Source organism: Callithrix jacchus, chromosome 6, assembly GCF_049354715.1.
Source record: "Callithrix jacchus isolate 240 chromosome 6, calJac240_pri, whole genome shotgun sequence".
Lineage (NCBI taxonomy): Eukaryota > Metazoa > Chordata > Mammalia > Primates > Cebidae > Callithrix > Callithrix jacchus.
The window spans coordinates 46,992,157-47,015,025 of record NC_133507.1 but is presented as its reverse complement, the minus strand read 5'-3'; the positions used below and the strand labels follow the sequence as shown (position 1 = coordinate 47,015,025).

At 35.7% G+C, this 22,869-nt stretch overlaps 1 protein-coding gene across 2 annotated transcripts in view; it reads left to right on the top strand.

Moving 5' to 3' along the window:
* PPP1R1C (protein phosphatase 1 regulatory inhibitor subunit 1C) overlaps nucleotides 1–22,869 on the top strand; it is a 144,512-nt gene that overhangs the window by 57,270 nt on the left and 64,373 nt on the right. Inside the window, exons 3-4 of one of the 2 annotated variants that reach the window (XM_002749250.6) lie at nucleotides 20,154–20,191; nucleotides 22,731–22,791. In XM_002749250.6, coding sequence (XP_002749296.1) covers nucleotides 20,154–20,191; nucleotides 22,731–22,791 — 99 coding nt within the window. Of the gene's footprint in view, nucleotides 1–20,153; nucleotides 20,192–22,730; nucleotides 22,803–22,869 lie in introns of both variants that reach the window. The other variant, XM_035304351.3, reaches the window with a different exon arrangement.

The following is a 22,869-nucleotide window of genomic DNA, read 5'->3' as shown; positions in this document are numbered from 1 at the left end:
GATCAATACAACAAGAAGAGCTAATGATCCTAAATATATATGCACCCAATATAGGAGAACTCAGATACATAAAGCAAGTTCTTAATGACCCGCAAAGAGACTTAGGCTCCCACACAATAATAGTGGGAGACTGTATAACACTCCACTGTCAATATTAGACAGATCAATGAGACAGAAAATTAACAAGGATATCCAGCATTTGAACTCAGATCTGGACCAAGCAAACCTAATAGACATCTGCAGAACTCTCCACTTCAAATCTACAAAATATCGATTCATCTCAGCACCACATCACACCTACTCTAAAATTGACCACATAATTGGAAGTAAATCACTCCTCAGCAAATGCAAAAGAACAACAGGACAATCAAATTAGAACTCAGAATTAAGAAACTAACTCAGAACCACACAACTTCATGGAAACTGAACAACTAGCTCCTGAATGTTGACTGGAGAAACAATTAAATGAAGGCAGAAATAAAGATGTTCTTCAAAACCAACGAGAATGAAGACACAACGTACCAGAATGTCTGGGATACACTTAAAGCACTGTCTAGAGGAACATTTATAGTGACAAATGCCCACATAAGAAGCAAGGAAAGATCTAATATCGACACCCTATCATCAAAATTGAAAGAGCTAGCGGAGCAAGAACAAAACTCAAAAGCTAGCAGAAGACAAGAAATAACAAAGATCAGAGCAGAACTGAAGGAGATAGAGACACAAAAAACCATTCAAAAATATCAATAAATCCAGGAGCTGGTATTTTGAAAAGACCAACAAAATAGACAGACCACTAGACAGATTAGTAAAAAAGAAAAGAGAAGAATCAAATAGATGCAATAAAAAAAAACGATAAAGGGGATATCGCCACCAATTCCACAGAAATACAAACTAACACCAGAGATTACTACAAACGACTTTGTGCACATAAACCAGTAAACCTGGAAGAAATGGATAAATTCCTGGACACTTGCACCCTCCCAAGCCCAAACCATGAAGAAGTTGAATAGACCAATAACAAAGACTGAAGTTGAGGCAGCAATTAACAGCCTGCCAACCAAGAAAAAAGCCCAGGTCCAGATGGGTTCACAGCTGAATTCTACCAGACATACAAACAGGAGGTGGTACCACTTCTTCTGAAACTATTCCAAACAATCCAAAAAGAGGGAATCCTTCCCAAATCATTTAATGAGACCAACATCATCCTGATACCAAAACCTAGCAGAGACTCAACCAAAAAAAAAAATATGAGGCCAATATCCATGATGAACATAGATGCAAAAATCTTCAATAAAATACTGGAAAAACGGATTGTCATGGCACATCAAAAAGCTTAGCCATCACAATCAAGTGAGCTTCATCCTATGGATGCAAGGCTGGTTCAACATATGCAAGTCTATAAACATAATCCACCACATAAACAGAACCAAAGTCTAAAACCACATGATTATCTCAATAGATGCAGAGAAAGCCTTCAACAAAATTCAACAGCCCTTTATGCTAAAAACTCCCAATAAAATAGGTATCAATGGAACGTATCTCAAAATAACAAAAGCTAATTATGACAAACCCACAGCCAATATCATACCGAATGGGCAAAAACTGGAAGCATTCCCTTTGAAATCTGGCACTAGACAATGATGCCCTCTCTCTCACCACTCCTATTCAATATAGTATTGGAAGTTATAGTCAGAGCAATCAGGCAAGAAAAAGAAATAAAGGGTATTCAATTAGGAAAGGAGGAAGTCAAATTGTCTCTATTTGCAGATGACATGAATGTATATTTACAAGACCCCATTGTCTCAGCCCAAAATCACCTGAAACTAATAAGCAACTTCAGCAAAGTCTCAAGATACAAAATCAATGTGCAGAAATGAAAAGCATTCCTATACACCAATAAGAGACTTAAAGAAAGCCAAATCAAGAACTAACTGCCATTCACAATGGCTATAAAGACAATAAAATATTTAGGAATACAACTAACAAAGGATGTAAAGGACCTCTTCAAGGAGAACTACAAATCACTACTCAAGGAAATAAGGGAGCACACAAACAGACGGAAATACATTCCATGCTCATAGGAAGAATTAATATTGTGAAAATGGTTATACTACCCAAAGTAATTTATAGATTCAATGGTATCCCCATCAAGCTACCTATGACCCTCTTTACAGAAGTGGAAAAAAAAACCACCTTAAATTTCATATGGAACCAAAAGAGACCCACATAGCCAATACAATTATAAAAGAACAATTCTAAAAGAGCCCACATAGCCAATACAATTCTAAACAGAACAAAGCTGGAGGCATCATGCTACCTGACTTCAAAGTATACTACAAGGCTACAGTAATCAAAACAGCACACTACTGGTACCAAAACAGAGATATAGACCAATGGAACAGAACAGAGGCCTCAGAGGAAACGCCTCACATCTACAACCATCTGACCTTTGGCAAACCTGACAAAAACAAGCAACGGGGAAAGGATTCCCTGTTTAATCAATGGTGTTGGGAAAACTGGCTAGCCATGTACAGAAAGCAGAAACTGGAGCCCTTCCTGATACCTTACACTAAAATTAACTCCAGATGGATTAGAGACTTAAACATAAGACCTAACACCATAAAAACCCTAGAAAAAAACCTAGGTAATACCAATCAGGACATAGGCATAGGCAAGGACTTCATGAATAAAACACCAAAAGCATTGGCGACAAAAGCCAAAATAGACAAATGGGATCTAATTAAACTCCAGAGCTTCTGCACAGCAAAAGAAACAGTCATTAGAGTGAACTGGCAACCAACAGAATGGGAAAAAGTTTTTGCAATCTACCCATCTGACAAAGGGCTAATATCCAGAATCTACAAAGAACTAAAACAGATTTACAAGAAAACAAACAAACAAACCCATTTAAAAGTGGGCAAAGGACATGAACAGTCACATTTCAGAAGAAATATATGAGGCCAACAAACAGGAAAAAAATCTTATCATCACTGGTCATTAGAGAAATGCAAATCAAATCACATTGAGATACCATCTCACACCAGTTAGAATGTGATCATTAAAACATCTGGAGACAACAGATGCTGGAGAGGATGTGGAGAAATAGAAACATTTTTACACTGTTGGTGGGAGTGTAAATTTGTTCAACCATTGTGGAGACAGTGCAGCGATTCCTCAAGGACCTAGAAATACAAATTCCATTTGACCCAGCAATACCATTACTGGTTATATATCCAAAGGATTGTAAGTATTATAAAGACACATGCACACATATGTTCATTGAGGCACTGTTTACAATAGCAAAGACCTGGAACCAACCCAAATGCCCATTGATGATAGACTGGACAAGGAAAATGTGGTGCATATACACCATGGAATACTATGTAGCCACAAAAAATTATGAGTTTGTGTCCTTTGTAGGGACATGGATGAATCTGGAAACCATAATTCTTAGCAAACTGACACAAGAACAGAAAATCAAACAGTGCATGTTCTCACTCATTGGTGGATGTTGAACAATGAGAACACATGGACACAGGGAGGGGAGCATCACACATTGGGGTCTGTTGGGAGGGACTAGGGAAGGGATAGCGGGGGGTGGGGAGGTTGGGGAGGGATAACATGGGGAGAAATGCCAGATATAGGTGACAGGGTGGATGGAGGCAGTGAACCACATTGTCATGTATGTACCTATGTGACAATCTTGTACGTTCTGCACATGTACTCCAGAATCTAAAGTGCAATAAACTATATATATATACATACACACACACATACAGAGAGAGAGAGAAACAAAAACAAACATAACTTTGCTTTTGTTTGTATGCATGAATGATAATCCCTAAATTAGTCATAGAAAAATATTAACTAGCAATTCAAAGGCGAGGTGGCTCATGCCTGTAATCCCAGAACTTTGGGAGGCTGAGGTGGGTGGATCTCCTGAGGTCCAAAGTTGGAGATCAGCCTGACCAAAATGGAGAAACCCCATCTCTACTTAAAAAAAAAACAACAATAATTCGTTGGGCGTGGTGGAGCACACCTGTAGTCCCAGCTACTCGAGAGGCTGAGGCAGGAGAATTGCTTGAACCTGGGAGGCAGAAGTTGGAGTGAGCCAAGATCACAACACTGCACTCCAACCTGGGTACAGAGCGAGACTCTGTTAAGGAAGGAAGGCAGAAAGGAAGGGAGAGAGGGAGGGAGGGAGGGAGGGAGGGAGGGAAAGAAAAAAATGAAAGAAAGAGAGAGAAGAGGGAGCGAGGGACAGAAAGAAAGACATTGATAATAATTTTAAGTTGAACATTCATGACAAGTAATTAAATGTACAATATAAAAGAAAATATTTTAGAAGTCTATCTTTATATTTCATTATCTTCTCTAGAAATGAAAAACTATTACATGTACTCTGGCTAATACCAGTCACAAAGCAGATTTAGTAAGTCACTGTCAATGTTAGCAATCTATGTGGAAAAAAAAGAATATTTCTGAAGTGCAAAGATAATTAAATATTTCAAATAGTGGTAAGCAGCTAATTTTATCCTAATTCCAGCGCCTCTCAGAACCATCGTTGAAGTGAATGTTCTCAAAATTTCCTGTCATCATCATTCAAATTGTTAATCTTTGAATAATTTTCTCATGCTCACCTCAATTATTTCCCCTACTTTTACTTGTTAAGAAATTGGTCATAAGACTTTATTTGGGGACTCTCATGAGAATACTTTTGTGGTATCTTAGGTAGAAAAATGAAATATTAGTGCTTTAAAATGATTGCCACCTAAATTATTCAAATCCTATTTAAAAGAATTTACAGGCCGCGCACAGTGGCTCAAGCCCGCAATCCCAGCACTTTGGGAGGCCGAGGCAGGCAGATCATGAGGTCAAGAGATCGAGACCATCTTGGCCAACATGGTGAAAACCCGTCTCTACTAAAAATACAAAAATTAGCTGGGCAGGGTGGCTTGCGCCTGTAGTCCCAGCTACTCAGGAGGCTGAGGCAGGAGAATCGCTTGAACCAGGGAGGCGGAGGTTGCAGTGAGCTGAGATTGTGCCACTGCACTCCAGCCTGGTGCCTGGAGACAGAGTGAGACTCTGTATCAAAAAAAAAAAAAAAAAAAAAAGGCACTTTGGGAGGCCGAGGCGGGTGGATCACGAGGTCAAGAGATTGAGACCATCCTGGTCAACATGGTGAAACCCCGTCTCTACTAAAAATACAAAAAATTAGCTGGGTACGGTGGCACGTGCCTGTAATCCCAGCTACTCAGGAGGCTGAGGCAGGAGAATTGCCAGAACCTAGGAGGCGGAGCTTGTGGTGAGCCGAGATCGCGCCATTGCACTCCAGCCTGGGTAACGAGCGAAACTCCGTCTCAAAAAAAAAAAAAAAAAAAAAAGAATTTACAGATCAAAATGCAAAATGACATAAAATATATTATTGGGAAGGGATATAATGCACATTAATCACTTCATTAGTGTTCCAGCATTGCCTAAAACAGCTGATAATTATTTCTAGTCTATAGTTATGTAATCTATGTTTTACAATCAGTTCTCTAGGTAATTCTCTCAAAAGAAGATACATTTTTTAAAAAAACTAGAATTACTGGAATAAGTATGCTGTTTAAACTGATGTCATCCCCAAAGAAAACCCATCCATTAAATAAATAACTTATTTTTCTGGAGCAAAGGTGGCAAATTCAAACTCCAAGAAGGCAGAAAAACACACCAATGATTGAAAATCGCAACTGATAAGATGATGCAATAGTTCTTTGGCTCTCATATAAAATGGGTGTGTGGTAAGACAAAATATGTCTTATAAGAGAAATTCAGTTCATAAAAATTGAGAATACTAATGAAAAGCAGACTCTTGAGGTTCAAATAATCTGCTTTTTCTGCTCTTCTTTTACTATGCTTGGAAGTGGCAGCAGAAATTATGAAATATAAGCAGAAAGCTAGTTTGGAAGATTTTCAGCCTGAATCATGAGACAATTACTGGTTGAGAGTTCTTTTTGAATAAATCAACATAATCCATCTTATGTTTTCTTTGTCATTTCCACCACTATTTCCACAGAGAATATCTTATACCAGGTTCTTACTGGCATCTTCTAAAAAGACTCATTTTAGGGGATTCAGAGAGATAAAAATCTAATAAGTAATGAGGTTGTGTTCCTACTTTCATCAGTTAAAATGGAAAGCTATAAATAATATTGAAAGAAAAATACAGCTGTGTGAATCTTGGCATAGCAGGGTAAAACTATTCTTACCATTTTCTTCTTTCCCCCACATTCCCCTTTCTAGTGCATATAAATTTATTGTTCTGGTGGTTTCAATTTGGGTCCCAGTTTTGACTAACTCTAAGAACTCAAAGAAAAACACAACTGAAACCACTGCCTGGTGACTTAGCATGAAGCCCCAAATGACAGGCCTTCAGCAGAGCCTAGCGAAGGACTTATAAACAGAGCTCATTTTGGAAAGGAGGAGAGTTTGATAAGTCAGGAAGACAGGCTTCACTATAGCTGGCTTAGGAGATTGGCATAGCCCTACTACATTTAGCCCTACTAAAAATAAATCATAATTCTAGTCCTCTACTATAGGTAAGAAATACATGATAGGTTTCTCTGGCACTTTGAACAGATTGATTCTATGCTAGAATGCTAATAACACAAGGAAATGGCAAATATACATGCAAAATGAAGTTGAGCTGTGTATAACAATTTCTTTCATTTGTCTTTGATTTATTTCCATTCAATTCTGAAGGCTCATGGGTCACTGATTGTTTTGAATTAGTAGATCTAAAGCCTTCTATGGAAGTTTTGTCTGTGTGCGGTCCTTGCATTGTTCAACTGTAGATGACCTAGTCAATAGTTATAATTCAAAGGTCTCTGTAAAGGAGATTCTACCTTCAAACATGTTAGATACAGTCTACTGCTGTACCACCCTGAAAGTACCCCATCTCATTTGATCTTGGAAGCTAAGCAGGGTTGGGGCTGGTGAGTAGTTGGATGGGAAACATGTTAGATACAAAAATGTAGAATATGCCGAAATGTGATAATTAAGATTTCACTGTGGTTTTCAGAGATCTGATGGTAAATTCCTTCTGAGACTGTCAAAGGTAGCACCAATGTCTTTATGATTAAACCTCTAGGGCAGGCCGGGTGCAGAGGCTCACGCATAATCCCAGCACTTTAGGAGGCCGAGGAGGGCAGATCACATGGAGTCATGAGTTCAAGACCAGCCTGGCCAACATGGTGAAACTCAGTCTCTGCTAATACAGAAGTTAGCTGGGCGTGGTGGCGGACACCTGTAATCCTAGCTACTCAGGAGGCAGAGGCAGGAGAATCGCTTGAACCTGAGAAGAGGAGGTTGCAGTGAGCCAAGATCATGCACTGCACTCCAGGCTGGTTGACAAAATAAGATTCCATTAAAAAAAAAAAAAAAAAGAACAAACAAAAAACTCTCTAGGGCACCTCGAAAAGAGGACCATAAATTGTTTTTCTCTGTTGCTACTTCTCTACAGAATTATTTATTTCCCACAAAATAATGCAGAAAAAGATTACACGCAAAATCTAATGAAAATATACTAAGGTTTTGAAAAGTGTCCCAGTTTGTAGCCTTGGCTGAATATAATCCCTTGGCTGCAAACTGGGATGTTATTCAACTTATTATTACACAGAGGGGTGGAACATAAAACTGAGAAATATGCTGAGCTTTCTTTCAGTCCTCCAAACATGAATGGGTTTACCTTTTCCTCTGCAACGCAGAATAGCAAATTGATCATGTATTCCAATAATAAATTGTGCTAGAAAAGTCCATATTTTAGTTTTATTATGATTCCATTTACCTCTGATTTGTGTATTTTATAGGCCTTTCAACTAATGGTCTGTGTTTTTTGTATTTTTAAAATTTATGTTCTGATTTCAGGAGATTTCCATATTATTTATTCACTCACCCAGTGTAGCTTCAGAAACTCTCAAATGTCTTAAGGCAGAAACAAATTGCATGTTTAAATTCCCTGAAGTCTTCAATTTTATCACTCTAGCATTACACAATTGCCAGAATCTCTTCTGGATTTTCTGTTCTCCTGTAGTGATGCTCTGATGGGCCAAATTTGAATTGTGAGCCTCTAGCTCTGAATGTCTCTACTCTCCATAGTTTTCTTTGCTTCTTCGGGTCTTGTTGTCTTTTATAATTTATTCTGCTTTTCTAGTTCTGTTAAGAAATTTCATTGGCGTGCTGTAAACTGATCCATACTACCTCAAGCAAAACTTCAAAATTTAAAATCAAGGCAATTTTTTTGTTTGCTTGCTTTCCAAGTTTTGTGATTATCTCCTGTTGTTTCTACTCAGTTTCCTAGTAGCTATTCTCTCATAGCCAGGCTCTCAGTGTCTGTGTCTCTGATGATAATGCTTGATTTCATAAAAATTTATCTTCACCAACTCTTTATACCACCTTGCTATTTTGTACTGTTCTTTAAAAAGCCTAATTTTGGTCCTTAGGACTAAATTATCTCTCAGAACCCCACTCCAGTTTCTGACTTTATTTCAGTTTGGTCTTTTGGATACACAAGTGCTGTCTCTGCAGACCATTCCCTACTCTGCAAGCCTCTGCTTGAGTTTTCTGTTCATGTGTTAATTCTGAACAGCGTGTCAGGACTACCTGCTCAGATGCCAGCCTTACCTGGTTCTCTCATCATAGTGTCACACTCTGGCAATAACTCATCCATTAATCTCACAGCCTTGCCTATTTATTTGATTCTTCCAGACTCCTGCCAAATTAAATACTAATCTTACCTCAATCATATCTGCTCACCTGTCATCCACAAGCCAATAATTAAACTTTGGCAAAAACTGGAGTATAAAGCACGTGCAAAACTGACAGGAAATTTCAAAACAAAAACCTTTTAATATAGAAGATTCTTTCACTTCATTTATTAATCTCAGTGTACTCTGCATACATTTCTTAGAGTATCAGTCTCAGAACACATTGGACTACAATTTCACCCAGGTTTTATTACAGCAGTCAACATTTTCTCTTAAGTAACTTTAAAAAGAAGGGAATCAAGCACATCCTGCTTTAAGACAAAAACAAAACGACAGCAGCTGAGCCTCTCATAATCCAGGGAGACACATAGGCTGGATGTGAAAATAACCTATCCTCACCCAAATACTTTGAATTTCATGGAGGAAATTGATGAAGAAAAATGCAGCATTTGTTTTAAGCACTAACTCAACAGAGGAGAAAAAGAAGTGGGGACAGAATATATGCACGATTGAGACTTTTATTCTGCAATCTTATTAGTATTTTCTGGGCAAAATATGTTCTTAGTGCCTATTGAAAGATGAAAGAAAAACTTAAATACTGACTAGTGTTTTAAAGTCTGTGGAATTGTAGTGCTCACTCTCTTGTTACAGATTGAAGGAGATGGAAAGGTAAAGAATCAGCCTCCAGTCATACTTACCAGGACTGCTGTAATACTGTAGTTTAATGAGTGATTTTCCAGTGCAGACCTATACAGAGAGAAGTTGTAATATTCATAAAGCTTAGTCATGGTTTTTTCTGGTAACTGAATATTACCGCCACATCAGTTGCAGTATTTCCATTGATAGACATTTTTTAAAAAGTCAAGAAATTACTTTATCACATACTTCATAAACTTACATGGCCTCTCTTTTTTCAATTTAAACTTCAGTGTGAAAGAATGTTGAATTTTCACAGCTGTGCTAGGTAACTCCCACTGCCTTAGAAAACAATTAGACAATACTTCTTAATCATAAATTTTACTCACACATAAGAGTGAATCGTGGTGCATAATGACCTCTCCATATTTATTCCCACTCTTTAAATACAGTCAAACCATTTGTTATTTGGTTATTGAAGTGTATATGGGATGTATTAGTTTTAGTGGAGATTGAGAGCTAGTATTTTACAAAACCCTTTTTAAAACTGTGATAATGCAATGATTAATACTAAATATTTTTCTTATATTTTTGACAAAATTATTATGTCAATTGTAGATTGATGATTTTCAAATAATAAATCTGATAGAAGTTAAAAGTATCAAATATCATTTTATCTAACAAAAATGTGAGCAACATAAATAAAAATTTAACTTTTAGTATTTCTTTGTAGTTCCAGGTAATTCAGGATATTAATCTAACCTCTTTCCTAGGATTAGTTTTAAGTGATGGAATAAAGGTAAATTTTAAGATAAAACAAGCTTCAATGAAATAGTCAGATAAAACGTGTATCATTGAACACAAATCTAGTCTTTGCCATGCAAAGAAAAGATTATTGGGAAATCTCAATTTCCTTTCTCTTATTATAGCAGACATGCTTGGCTCTATCAGCTAATAGTTATTTTTAGACAATGCCAGAGTAAATTCTTGATAAGTGAAATAATCAAGTTGATTTCTTTTGTGTGTCATGTCATTTCACACAGCAGTGGTGGTTTTGTGAAATTTAGTTTGATTTTGGTGAATTCTACATAACCAACTGGTTTAGGATTGCCCACAATCCTACTTTCTCCTCTGACACCCACTGCTTGGGTGTCTCACGTTAATATGACAAAAGTGAGGCCATTGCTCCAACACAGCAGGCTGCCACTTTGCTGGTTATAAATTAAGAAAAAGATGTTATCCACTGAATCTTAGGAATAGTATTGATGTCTTAACCTTTTGGTGTAAAATTAATTGAAATCACAAAACATACAATTTTTATTAACATGTTCTAATATTTTTAATAAAATAAAATCATAATTTATTGACAGATGACTAACATAGGCTGACTTCCCGTCAGCTCATTAGAATAGCTCCCAAACGAGTGAGCCAGAAAAAAAAAATCATGTTTGAATTCTAAACAAAATGTAATAATATGTTTCTCTTTAAAAATTTTTTTCTCTTTTTTGATACTCAGTAAAAATTCAGCATAGGGAGGAAATTGAAGTTGTTTTGGAACCAAGGAAAAACAGGCTTATTACAGAAAACAAAAGTGTATATTTTTAAAAGAAAGGACTTTTATGTTTCTGAATTATGTATAATTTCATCAGTTCAAGAAAGATATTAGTGAAAAAAGCAAACCAATTCTGCTCTTAGAGTAGGATAAAATTAGAGCTTTGGAAACAATTGTCTGCATATCTTCCATCTTCCAATCTGTTTGGAGATGTATAATCTAGCTTGTGGTAAAAAATGTTTTCAGCTAAAATGTTTATAAAATGTGCAAACATTTGTTTTTATTCACTTTGAGTGAATATTTTATCTTTTATTTTTAAACACTCTGGAATATATAAATATAAGTCAATTTTATTCATCAATAAAATAAAGCTCATTGTAACTATTGATCTTTTTCAATTGTATGAAAATGGCTGTATTTTGTCCTTTTTGAATACAACTTAGTGAATAGAAAATTAATTCTTTTACTTTCATGCCTTTTCCTTTGTCGTTTGTTATTGCAGATGAGATTTTCCCACAGTTAATAATAATCTTTTCTAGCTCTTGTTACTCTTGATATTTCTCTTTAAATGTGAGGTTATAAACTTTTACTACTATGGTCTGGGCTTAGAGTTATTTTGATTTCCTTTCTTGGCATCTTTTTTACTTATAATATTTATATATCTTTTCACTTATAAAACACTTTTTAACATTCCTTTTATCCCGTCATTCTAAATCTCCTCTTTTATATGTTTTTGCAGATCCTTAATCTCTTCCTTATGTCTGTTAGCCTTTGTTTCATGTGTTTCATATCTTTATCTTTTGGTATTGGATTTGGGTAAATTTCTCAGTAACATTTTTGATTTATTAATTTTCTCTTAAGTTATTTCCAATCTTGAATTTTTGTTGTCATAATTTGTTTCTTTTAATTTTTAATTTGGAAATAATAAATGATTCACAGGAAGTTTTAAACATAGCCTAGAGAGGTTCCTGGTTCCTTTCACTGAGTTTTCTCTAATGGTAATATTTACGGTACGATAACAAAATCATGAAATTGACATGAGTACAATGTGTGTTTATAGTTTTATGGAATTTTATCACATATAGGTTTGTATATCTACTATGGCAATCAAATAGAATTATTCCATCACCACAAAGATCTCCTTTTTGCTACACTTTATAGTTATACCCACTCCTTCCTCCTCTCACTACTCTTGATCCCTGGCAACCACTAATCTCTTCTCCACCTTAAATAAATAAATGTCATTTAAGAATGTTATAAAAATTGAATTACACAGTATTTGACCTTTTGAAATGGGGGTTTTTTTTTTCATTCAGCATAATGCCCTTGTGTATAGTTAGGTTATTTTGATTTTTATCCACTGTGCCAAGGAATTTTTTTTTTTTTTTCTTGAGACAGAGTCTTGCTCTGTCACCCAGGCTGGAGTGCAGTGGCATGATCTCAGCTCATATATGTCTCTTGGGTTCAAGTGATTGTCCTGCCTCAGCCTCCTCAGTAGCTGGAATTACAAGCGTGTGCCACCACACCTGGCTAATTTTCATATTTTTAGTAGAGACAGGGTTTCACCATGTTGGCTAAGCTGGTCTCCAACTCCTGACCTCAGGTGATCTGCCTGCTTTGGCCTCTCAAAGTGCTGGGATTACAGGGATGAGTCACCATGCCTGGCCAAGTGTATTTTTTAATTGGTATATTTGGGCCATTTATATTTAATATAATTACTGATATGTTAGGACTTACATCTACCATTTTAGTTTTCCAGTTGTCACTTTGTTTTTTGTTTCTACTTTATTTTTTTTATCTTCACCTAAGTTACTTGAACATTTTTATAATTCCATTTTGATGTATCTATAGCATTTTTGAATGTATCTCTTCGTATAGATTTTTAGTAATTGTGCTATTATACATACATAACTTATCACAGTTAGCTGGTGCCAACTTTTATCAGAGTGAGTATAGAAACTTCCCTCTAAGTCTCTTTACCATTTCATAGTTATACAATTGTCTTAAATATGTCCTCTATATAGGTTAAGAGCCATAATTTTTTATCTACTTGTCAAACATAATTTAGACAACTCAAGAGAGGTAGCAAAATCAATGATATTTACTCAAATTTTTGCTTTTTTTCATCATTCTTATTTTCTTTCTGTTGTTCCAAGACTCCTTTTTAAAATCATTTTTTTCTGCTTAGAGGACTTCCCTTGCCATTCATTTAAGGTATGTCTGCTAGTGACAAATTCTCTTAGTTTTCCTTCATCTAATGGTGGATAAAGGAAAACTTTATTTCTCTTTCATTCCTAAAGGATGGTTTTACTGAATATAGAATATATAGTTGATATTTCATTCAATCCTTGAAAATTGTTGTGCTGCTTCCTTCTGGCTTCATGATTTCTCATGAGAAATTGCTGTTTTATGAGTTTCTTTTTCCCTGTTGGTTTCATCTCTCTCTGGATACCTCATTACCACCGGATAGCTGTTAAAGTGGTAACAGCTTAAATCCTCCCATTTGGATTCCTCCAGCAGAACTGGGGAAGGAATATCATCTTATCACTGGGTAGGGATAAATATCCAAGATTTTGTGTGGTCTATATTGATACCATGAAAGAAACTCTCATTACCTCTAGCATTTCCAATTGGTCTTCTCTAATAATTTCCCTGCAGAGTGAATGGTGAGGAGTGGATGGTGAGGAGTGCCTCCTTACAGCCAGATGAGCATGAAAATCTAGGTTCTCTACTCTGTCTTTTCTTACAGGGGTGTTGATGAGGCCATGTTTCTTTTCCATCCGTACCTGGAATAGGGCAGTTATTGTGTACAAGTTTTTGATACATGGTCCTCTTTCTGGTCCTTTGGTGAGAGATAGTAGGCTTTCTCAAAAGCTTTTAAAAAAATTTTTGGTCTGCTGTTTTTAGCATTTCCAGGTTCCCAGTTTCTCTAGTATGCCATAAAGGACATATGAGACAAAAAAGAAACCCAGGGAACTCGCTGCCTCACTGCTAATGTCTCCAAATCACATCTGGTCTGTTTTCTTCCTTCTGCCGTGTGTGTGTGTGTGTGTGTGTGTGTGTGTGTGTGTGTACATACTATACATATATATTCGACTCTCTCTATCTCTCTTTTTCTCTCTTAGTCTAGGCTAGAGCTTTTTTGTCTTTATTGAATTTTTTATTTTCATGACTACATTTTGAATTTCAAGTTTTTGTTTTTACATCTATCTGTTCATGTTTTCTTTTAGCCTTTTTTGGTTTCAAATTTTTTATTTTTAAAAGTGGATATGCTTTCTTCTTCATCTCCCTGTAAGTCCCAAATATATGCATTTTGGAGACATTTTAAGACTGCTCTGATTTCATTTCACCTGGAAGAATTCATCTTCCATTTGCTTTCTAAAGAGTATTCAAAAAAATTTCCTTTTCTTCTTATGTTTTGAATTTTTAATTTTCAACTCCTTGTGAATGGAAATTTTCTCTCTTTTATGCTCATTCTTCCTGGTTAATGTTCTGGAGTCTTTCTTTATTCAATACTATATACTTTTAGTCTAGAATGAGATCTTAATTGGGACATCAAAGACTCCTGTTTTATGATGATACCAGAAGTAAAGCAGAGGCACTCACCTAGATTGTGGCAGCTTGTTCTAAGATGTCCACTTTCTCCCATCTTGCTAGATACACAGATGAGTCAACATAGATGAGAGAGCTCTGCTTCCAGTTCCAGGCAGCAAGTCAGGCCTTTGTCACTTTTTTCACACAAAGTCAATCCTGCTGAGGGATTAGAACTTCTAGTTGCCTCAGTCTGCTTCTGGATCTAAAGACTTTCAAGCCCATAATTTCCAACCTGCTTATTGCATTTTTTACTTTTCTTGTATTTATGGTCCTTGGAGATGTTTAACTAATTTACAACTGTGGCTTTATCTTTTTAGTTATCTCTTTTTGTATTTAATCTGGCTTTACTATTGCTTTTGAGCAGAAGAGTCTTAAAAGCACGAACTTACAAGACTGTTTCTATTGGAAGCTCCCTAATTTCCACTAAACTGACTTTTCCCCCTCATATTTCCAAAATAGCTGCCTAAAATAGAGACTCAAGTGACCCTCTGTTATCTAAATTCATCAAAAGACTTTGGGATGTAGTCGAAGAAATTGAATCTGTTCTTACCAAAGCCTACTATATACGGGTCAGTACTTTTCAGCAGCCAATATCCTGAATAAATCATTTATTTCCATGGTTTTAGTTATTGTCTAAGGCTAGTTTCTATAAAATTATATATCTGATTTGACTTTGTCTACCGCTTACTTTTAATTTGTCTTATACATATTGTCCTCAAAATAGAAATCTTCCCAATCTCTGGAAACCAATAGAGGAAAGTCATACATCCTTATTTTCCTTCTAAGATTCCCTTTGAGCCACTTAGGCAATATTTATAAGATTTTCAGTGTGTGTAGCATTCGAACCTAGTAAATTGATTTTTAAAAATGGAAGTAATGTCTTCTGCCTTAAAAAGTTTGCAAACCGAACACTTAGAAACTGTTAAAAATGTATATTTAGCACCTACTATGAGCAAATAATTGGACTACTATTGTAATTTGGAATACAGAGAAGCAGTGAATAGATGGTCTGGTTTTATGAAATATAGGCATTAAGATAAATTTATTTGACAGGTTGTTATTGTGTGTCAGCTAAACTATTGTGCTAAGAGCTGTGGAAGAATCAAACATGATGGATAATCCTCATTTTTTTACAGGTTACATGGGAGATAAAAACACTAATGGGCATGATATAAGGTATATGGTGATGAGTTCTATGAGACAGGTGTAAAGGAAATGCTGTGCGTGTTGACTGGGGGAGGGCTGAGCTCCAATTGAGCATAGGGGAGACATGAATTGGGAAAGATTTCCCAGAAGAAATGACACTTGAACAGAACTCTGAGGGATGGTAGTATTCAGTACGAGAGCAGGAGTTTTCTGGATATGGGGAATAAATTCACAGAAGCAGCAAGCTGGGGGATATGTATAATCAAACAGATACTAGTGGTCATTTCTTTTATACTTTGTTCCATTCTCTCTCCACATCGAGTAGTAAATATATCAAGGTAAAGTGTTTCCATTATTACTGGACTTATTTGAAAATTGTTTAATTCCTCGTTGTTTCCTCTAATACATTTTTGCTTGCATCAGCTTTCAACAACTTCAACTAAACTTTAAAATATTCTCTTTGTAAGCTAGCTCTCACCTTTTCTTATATCTCTTTAACTGGCCGCATATAACATTTCAAAATGATCTTTTCATGACCTTGTTTTTAGTTACATTATCTACTTTGTAATCATGACTCTGTTGCTCTTAAAATACACACAGAATTCTGACAGTATGAACAAAAATGTACTCTTAGGGTGACTTTTAAATGTGTTTAGTGATGTTTTATTTTTCAAGTTTTTATTAATGGACAATTTCTTAAAGAGTTTTAGATTTACAGAAAAATTGAACAGAGGGCACTTTAAGTCCCATGCAGCACCTTCATCACACATAGTTTCCTTATTCTTAATATACTAACTCATTACTATTAAATTGTTACAATAAATAACCCAACATTGATATATTTTATGAACTGAAATCCATAGGTTAGTGAGACATTTTATAATGTCCTTTTTGTCTGAGCCAGAATCACAACTTGGATACCTCATTGCATTTAAATATCATGTCGGCTTAGGCTCCTCTTGGCTATGACAATTTCTCAGACTTTTCTTGTTTTTCATGACCTTGACAGTTTTGAAGAGTACTGGTCAGCAATGCTGTACAATACTCTTGTATTGGGATATTATCTGATGCTTTTCTCATGACTAGATGGGGCTTAAGGGGTTTGAGGAGGAAAATCATTGATATAAAGTGCCATCCTCATAGCATCATATCAAGGGATCATAATATCAACATGATTTATGACCTGTGTTAACCTTGGTCACCTGGCAGAATAAAGTTTCCCCACTATAAAAATACTTATTTCTGCCCACTCCTTTTCCATACTGCACTTTTTGGAAGGAAGTTACAGTCTGTACTTTAGGAACGGGAAATATTGTGCTCTCATTTTTTTTTTAAATTCCTCCAAGCAAACTTATGAGAAAATGAGGAAGACAGAGTAAGAATTATTATGCTTCCTCTTTCCCATATCACACATGAAGAACTCTGTAGTTGGGGACGATTACATGGCTTAAGTGTGGCCACAACAGACAAATAGAAGAAACAGTATTAGATACTATGTGTTCTCTCCAGTGCTTTCTCCAAGACAGATTTTTCTGCCAGCCTCAACCATGGCTCCTTAGGTTTTCCTTGGTGTTCTCTCTCTGCATTCCATCCATTTCTTAGTTTTTATAATTCTCATTCTTTTATCGTTCATGTTTTCTTATTTTTTTACCGTGGTCTTCCTGTTTCCTTTGCTCTTACACTTCATTTTTGTGGGCACTTAATTTTTTATTACAACTAGTTTTCAAAAGTTGAGTGAGATCTCATTGAGTAAGACAAGCAGAGGCTGGGTGCTTGTAGTTTATGTGTGTATCCACGTGCATTCTGTTTGTCCTGTTTTTTCATGAATTTAATATCTTAGCATTCTAACTAATCAATACTCAAAACAAAAATTTCTAACTTCATCTTTAATGATGACAGTATTTCTTAAAATGTTGTACCTAGATGAGTTTTACATTTTCCTCACAAACCGAGACATTTCTCCTTTCAGACTAAGTGGTCCTTGAGAAATGAATGGAGAAATATAAACAAGATATGACTGGAATAGCTACAAATGCCTCTTTCAGAAAATTTATAGTTTTTGATTATGGATAACCTGCTAACAAACAGATTTTGTTCAACTGTACTCCAAAATAATTATTTTTTCTGATTTGATGAGAGAGCTAAACAGTATTTGAAACATATTTCTTATGTTTTATGTGGGATCCAGTTTTCTGAAGACTTCTGAGATTGCCAGTGGGGTCAGAATTTGAGGCCCCAAAGAATACATGGAGATAATATTAGTAACATTTTGATGTTTTTGTGTAAAAAGCTGGCAATATTTCCATGTATTTTGGGAGTTATTCTTTGGCTATAACTTCCTTGGTACAAATTAGAGAGACACTGTAATTGTGGTTGTCTGTTGTCCCATTGTATGTGCTCTATGAGCATGTTGTGTGTGTGTGTGTGTCTGTGTGTGTTTATGTTTGTGTGTTTTTTATGAGGTGCTTGGGAAGCAGAAAATATTAACCTCCCCGGTTTAGTGACAATCTATTAAGAAAAATAGAAATACACTTAAATCAGTGAATCTCAAAAAAACTATAATTTATTATTGGCTTCTCTTATACTTTTGTCTGAATCAATTTGACCTGAAAAGTGAGTTATTTAATTTTTACGTTTTAATTTCATGATAAGAGTATAAGACTGAATTTTTTTAATTCTTGCCTTCACAACATAAATAGTTGATTTAATCAGCATAATCAACAACAACAGCAAATAACAAAACAAAGCAAAAACTTGTTTTATTGAAATATTTAATAAATGGGGCTCTCATAGTTGCCTTGGGAAAACATTGTCTTAGTGGGCGTTGTGACACAGTAGGAAAAGTAGAAAACTGAATGATTGGATCCCATTGTGTTTCTAAAACATAAAGTTGTAGGTCTTGGGTCGAATTTTATAAGCTCCTAATCAAAAGCAAAATATTAAGAAACCCCACTGGCGTTTAATAATCTAATGGATCAACTACACACATTGTTACAGTGGATCATATTTGATATTTAATAATAATGTGATAGCAAAAGCTTTCACATTGATAGACAGAATTGTTCAATTTAGTATATTCATAGCTGCCTGACAATGCCCCACATACTTAAGGTGATTGCATCAGACACTTGTGATTGCCATACGAAAGTGTCTGTCCTCCTTCCTGTAAAGAAAGTACAATTTACCAGAAGTTTACATAACTTTTTAGCATTTAGCAAGCAAGATATCAGATTAGAATAAACAATGGTTTTATATACTATTCCCATTCCTAGCTGTTTAGCCATTTTGTTCTCTTACTATATGATAATATCAACTTCGTGCAAGGTTGGATGTATAAAGAAATTCTACTACATATATGTGTATATATTGGTGTGTATATATCCACATACATACATATATACTGCTTTTTTGTTATAAAAGTAATACATGCTCATTATAAAAAGAAAAGCAGTACAAATGGGGTAAAATGGAATGTGCTATGCAATTACCCCAGGATAACTACAGTTAATATACTGGTAGCCTTCTATGCATACATATATATATATACACACACACACACCACACACACACACACCACTCTACAGATATCTATCCTTTATAAAATAAAAATACCATTCATTTAGTTTTGAAATATTTTTCACTCATATAGCATATGTTTTCATGTCAATACAGATCTACATCATTGTCTTTAAACAGATATTCTTAGTGAACTCCTCATTCAGTTTTTGGATCGTGGTTGGTTAGTTTTTGAGCCTTGGGCTCAGGATCAGGAAAGGGGATCTAGGTCAAGAAGCCAAGAGGCAGACACCATGCAATGTAGATGACAAAGGTGAAAAAGAAACACAACCCAGAACATCTTCCTGCTGTGGAAGGTGCATGTGCAAGCACCTCTTCCTCAACCCCACCATTCCTCACAACCCTTCGTACACAGCACTGTCATGAGAACCACCCAAGCACTGCCATAAGAAATATTTGATGGAGCAATTAGTTATTTCCAGAGACATATAGAAAGGATGCTGTCTTCACTGTAATTGTGGTGATTGGACTGAGTGGGAAAGGAGATTTGATTTGGATAGTGACAAACTTGAGGAAATTTGACAGATGCTCTCATTAATGGATAGCGGCAGCAGCAGCAGAAGCAGTGAGGAGAGGAAGTTGCTGAAACCATAACTGTGAGGCTGATGACACCTAAGAGTCATTTCTTTGGTCCTCTTTCTGGACTGCTGAAAGGTGAGAAATCTGGGATGTCAAGAGGAAAGCTTTTTCTATACCTCTCTTAAACCTTTGGGGGAAGGTTATCTCAGAAGGATACCACCCACCTCTGTCTCCCTCTTCTTCCTAGCTGTAAGTTATGTTTTTTTATAAGCATAAGGCAATTACTAAATCATTTTTATATATGTTGTTGAAAATCTTAATATGTGTATTACAAGAAAGAATATTACATGCCTAATACATTATACCTACTTTTCTTACAGAAATAGATGACAAGAGGGTGCCCAACACACAAGGGGAAGTAAGTTTTTAAAAATATTTTGTATAAATGTGTTCAAATCAATTAAAAATGCAAAAATGTTCTTGACTTGATGTGATATAAAATATGACACAACTGGAATAAAACTTCAGATTGCTCTTTCTGACTGAATAAACAGTAATATAGTGTCATTAAAATCTCTGTCTCTCTGTTACCTTTATTCTCTACCTATGTAATGCTAACCCCTGAAAAAAACTTCTAAAACAAAACATTACTTTTTTTTTTGAGACGGAGTTTTGCTCTTGTTACCCAGGCTGGAGTGCAATGGTGCGATTTCGGCTCACCACAACCTCCGCCTCCTGGGTTCAGGCAATTCTCCTGCCTCAGCCTCCTGAGTAGCTGGGATTACAGGCATGTGCCACCATGCCCAGCTAATTTTCTGTATTTTTAGTAGAGACGGGGTTTCACCATGTTGACCAGGATGGTCTCGATCTGTTGACCTCGTGATCCACCCACCTCGGCCTCCCAAAGTGTGGGGATTACAGGCGTGAGCCACCGCGCCCAGCGAAACATTACTTTTAATGGCAAAATATGGTATTGACAAATACAATTTATTGAATGATTATATATGCATGCCACAGGCTAAGCCAAGTAATGTTGGAATCCCAGAGCAAGTAGATGGGGCTGGAGGGATGATGCCTCTTGAAGGGTCTTCTGGTGTATAGAGCCAAAAGCCTGAAGCCAAAGTCTAGGGGTACTGAAGTCCTCCAAAGCCTGAGTAACCAGATCCAAGGGGTTCACCTAGAAATGTATTCAGATTGAAATCCAGCAGGCTGTCTGAACACTGTCACTCCCTATTCCCTCCAAATACATGTATAGAAGTTTTTGTAGAAAATAGGATCCGGGAGAGGACAGGGGAGTGTATAACATTGAATATATGGAACACGAAGTGAATAAACTTGTTCCCAGAAATGAAATAAATATTGAATAGGATGCTATGCATTGTTAATAATCAATTCCCAAGATCACAGGAGTAGGCATACAGCAATACTTAAAGAGGAAAATGTAGAAAGGACATAATATCAAATAGTATATCCCAAGACTTTTCTGAAAATGTGAGATAGTAAAAGTGGAAATGCTTTGAAAACTAAACTCTTACATAAAGTAGTTTTTATTAGTAAGTTTACACTGTGTTGCTAATGACATAAAAAATTTCTGTTACTTTTCCATTTGATCTTTAAATATGTGTGTGGAACTAAACATTAAAAATCCCAGAAGTGATTGCTTCTCAAAACCAGCTAGATGTGACTGAAACAATAGAAGTGCCCCAGAAATGTCAATCATTCACATATTTAACATTAATGTAGAGTTACCCTGTCTACATCTGTGCATAAAATACAGGTATCACAAAACTCTATACTGGAGAAATTTGCTTATATTATTTACTCAGCTGATATGGATTTGGTAACTGTTTTATTGAAGTTTTTAGTTTTTAATTAATTGGTTTTGCATTAGATAAATAATATCTTGATGATACGTTTACAGGCAATTAATCTTTGGTAGGTACGAGGAAAGATGCCTCAAGGTCTATTTACAATGAATATCAGTTTCTAGTTTATTTCAAACTTTGTACATTATGTTATTCCTAATGTGCATAGCAAGCCTGGAACGATCTTCAAATAGTATGTTGTAACTATTTACACTTGAACTTTTCAAAGTCAAAATAATTGCTCTAGACACTAAAACTCATTGATTAATACCCCTTCCCATGCCACATTAAAGCACAAATCAACATACTATTAAAACACAGTCTTTGCCATTTTCTAATTGGGGTATATCATATAATTCCTGAAATGAATAATATGTATATCTATTATATATAGCTCTGTGTCCTTATCTGCATTTTGACCCTGAAATAATTTCTTATTTTTGACATTTTGAAATGCAAAATAACTTTATCCTGATCCAATAATGCTTAGGTAGGAGTGTCTCATAGCCGTTTTATTAGGAAAGAACTTAATATTGAACATATGAAGAATATTACCTCATTATAATTCGAAGTAAACGGAGGTAGTAGTTGAACACGCCAATTCAAGGGGGTTAGATTGCTATTACTTTCCAAGGATCCTCATTGTCCCTTCTGAATCAATCAGTAGCCCCCATGAATAGATACTGTTATTCCATGGATGTAGCTTTTGGAATATACTTTGTCATGGAACTCAGACTGTTTTTCTCTCAAATGAAAAGGATTGGTGTCTGTTTTTCTCTTTCTTTTTAAAATAAATTAATGTTACTAGGTGGGAAAGTAAAATGATTTCAAGGCTGCTGTGAATGAAGGATCTTAAGATTAAATAGACCCTACTCCATATATCTCTTAAGACTGTAATGTGACTGAACATATAATACACACACACACACACATATATATATAAAATTTCTCATTAATGAGATTCCATTTTATGACAGAGAGAAATTGGAAAGCTTTTCATAACATGGCACAGTATTTATTTCTCTCACAGGTCTGATGGCATTGTACTTTGCATCCAAATCTAAGGCTTTTACTTTTTCTCTTTCTCCACAGTCACAGAATGCATCCCCTAAGCAAAGGAAGCAGAGTGTGTACACACCACCCACTATGAAAGGTACTGTTCAGGTACTGTTTCGGGTTGTCATGAGTGCTGAATCATGATTGGTCGGCCATCTGTTCTCTAGGATCATAC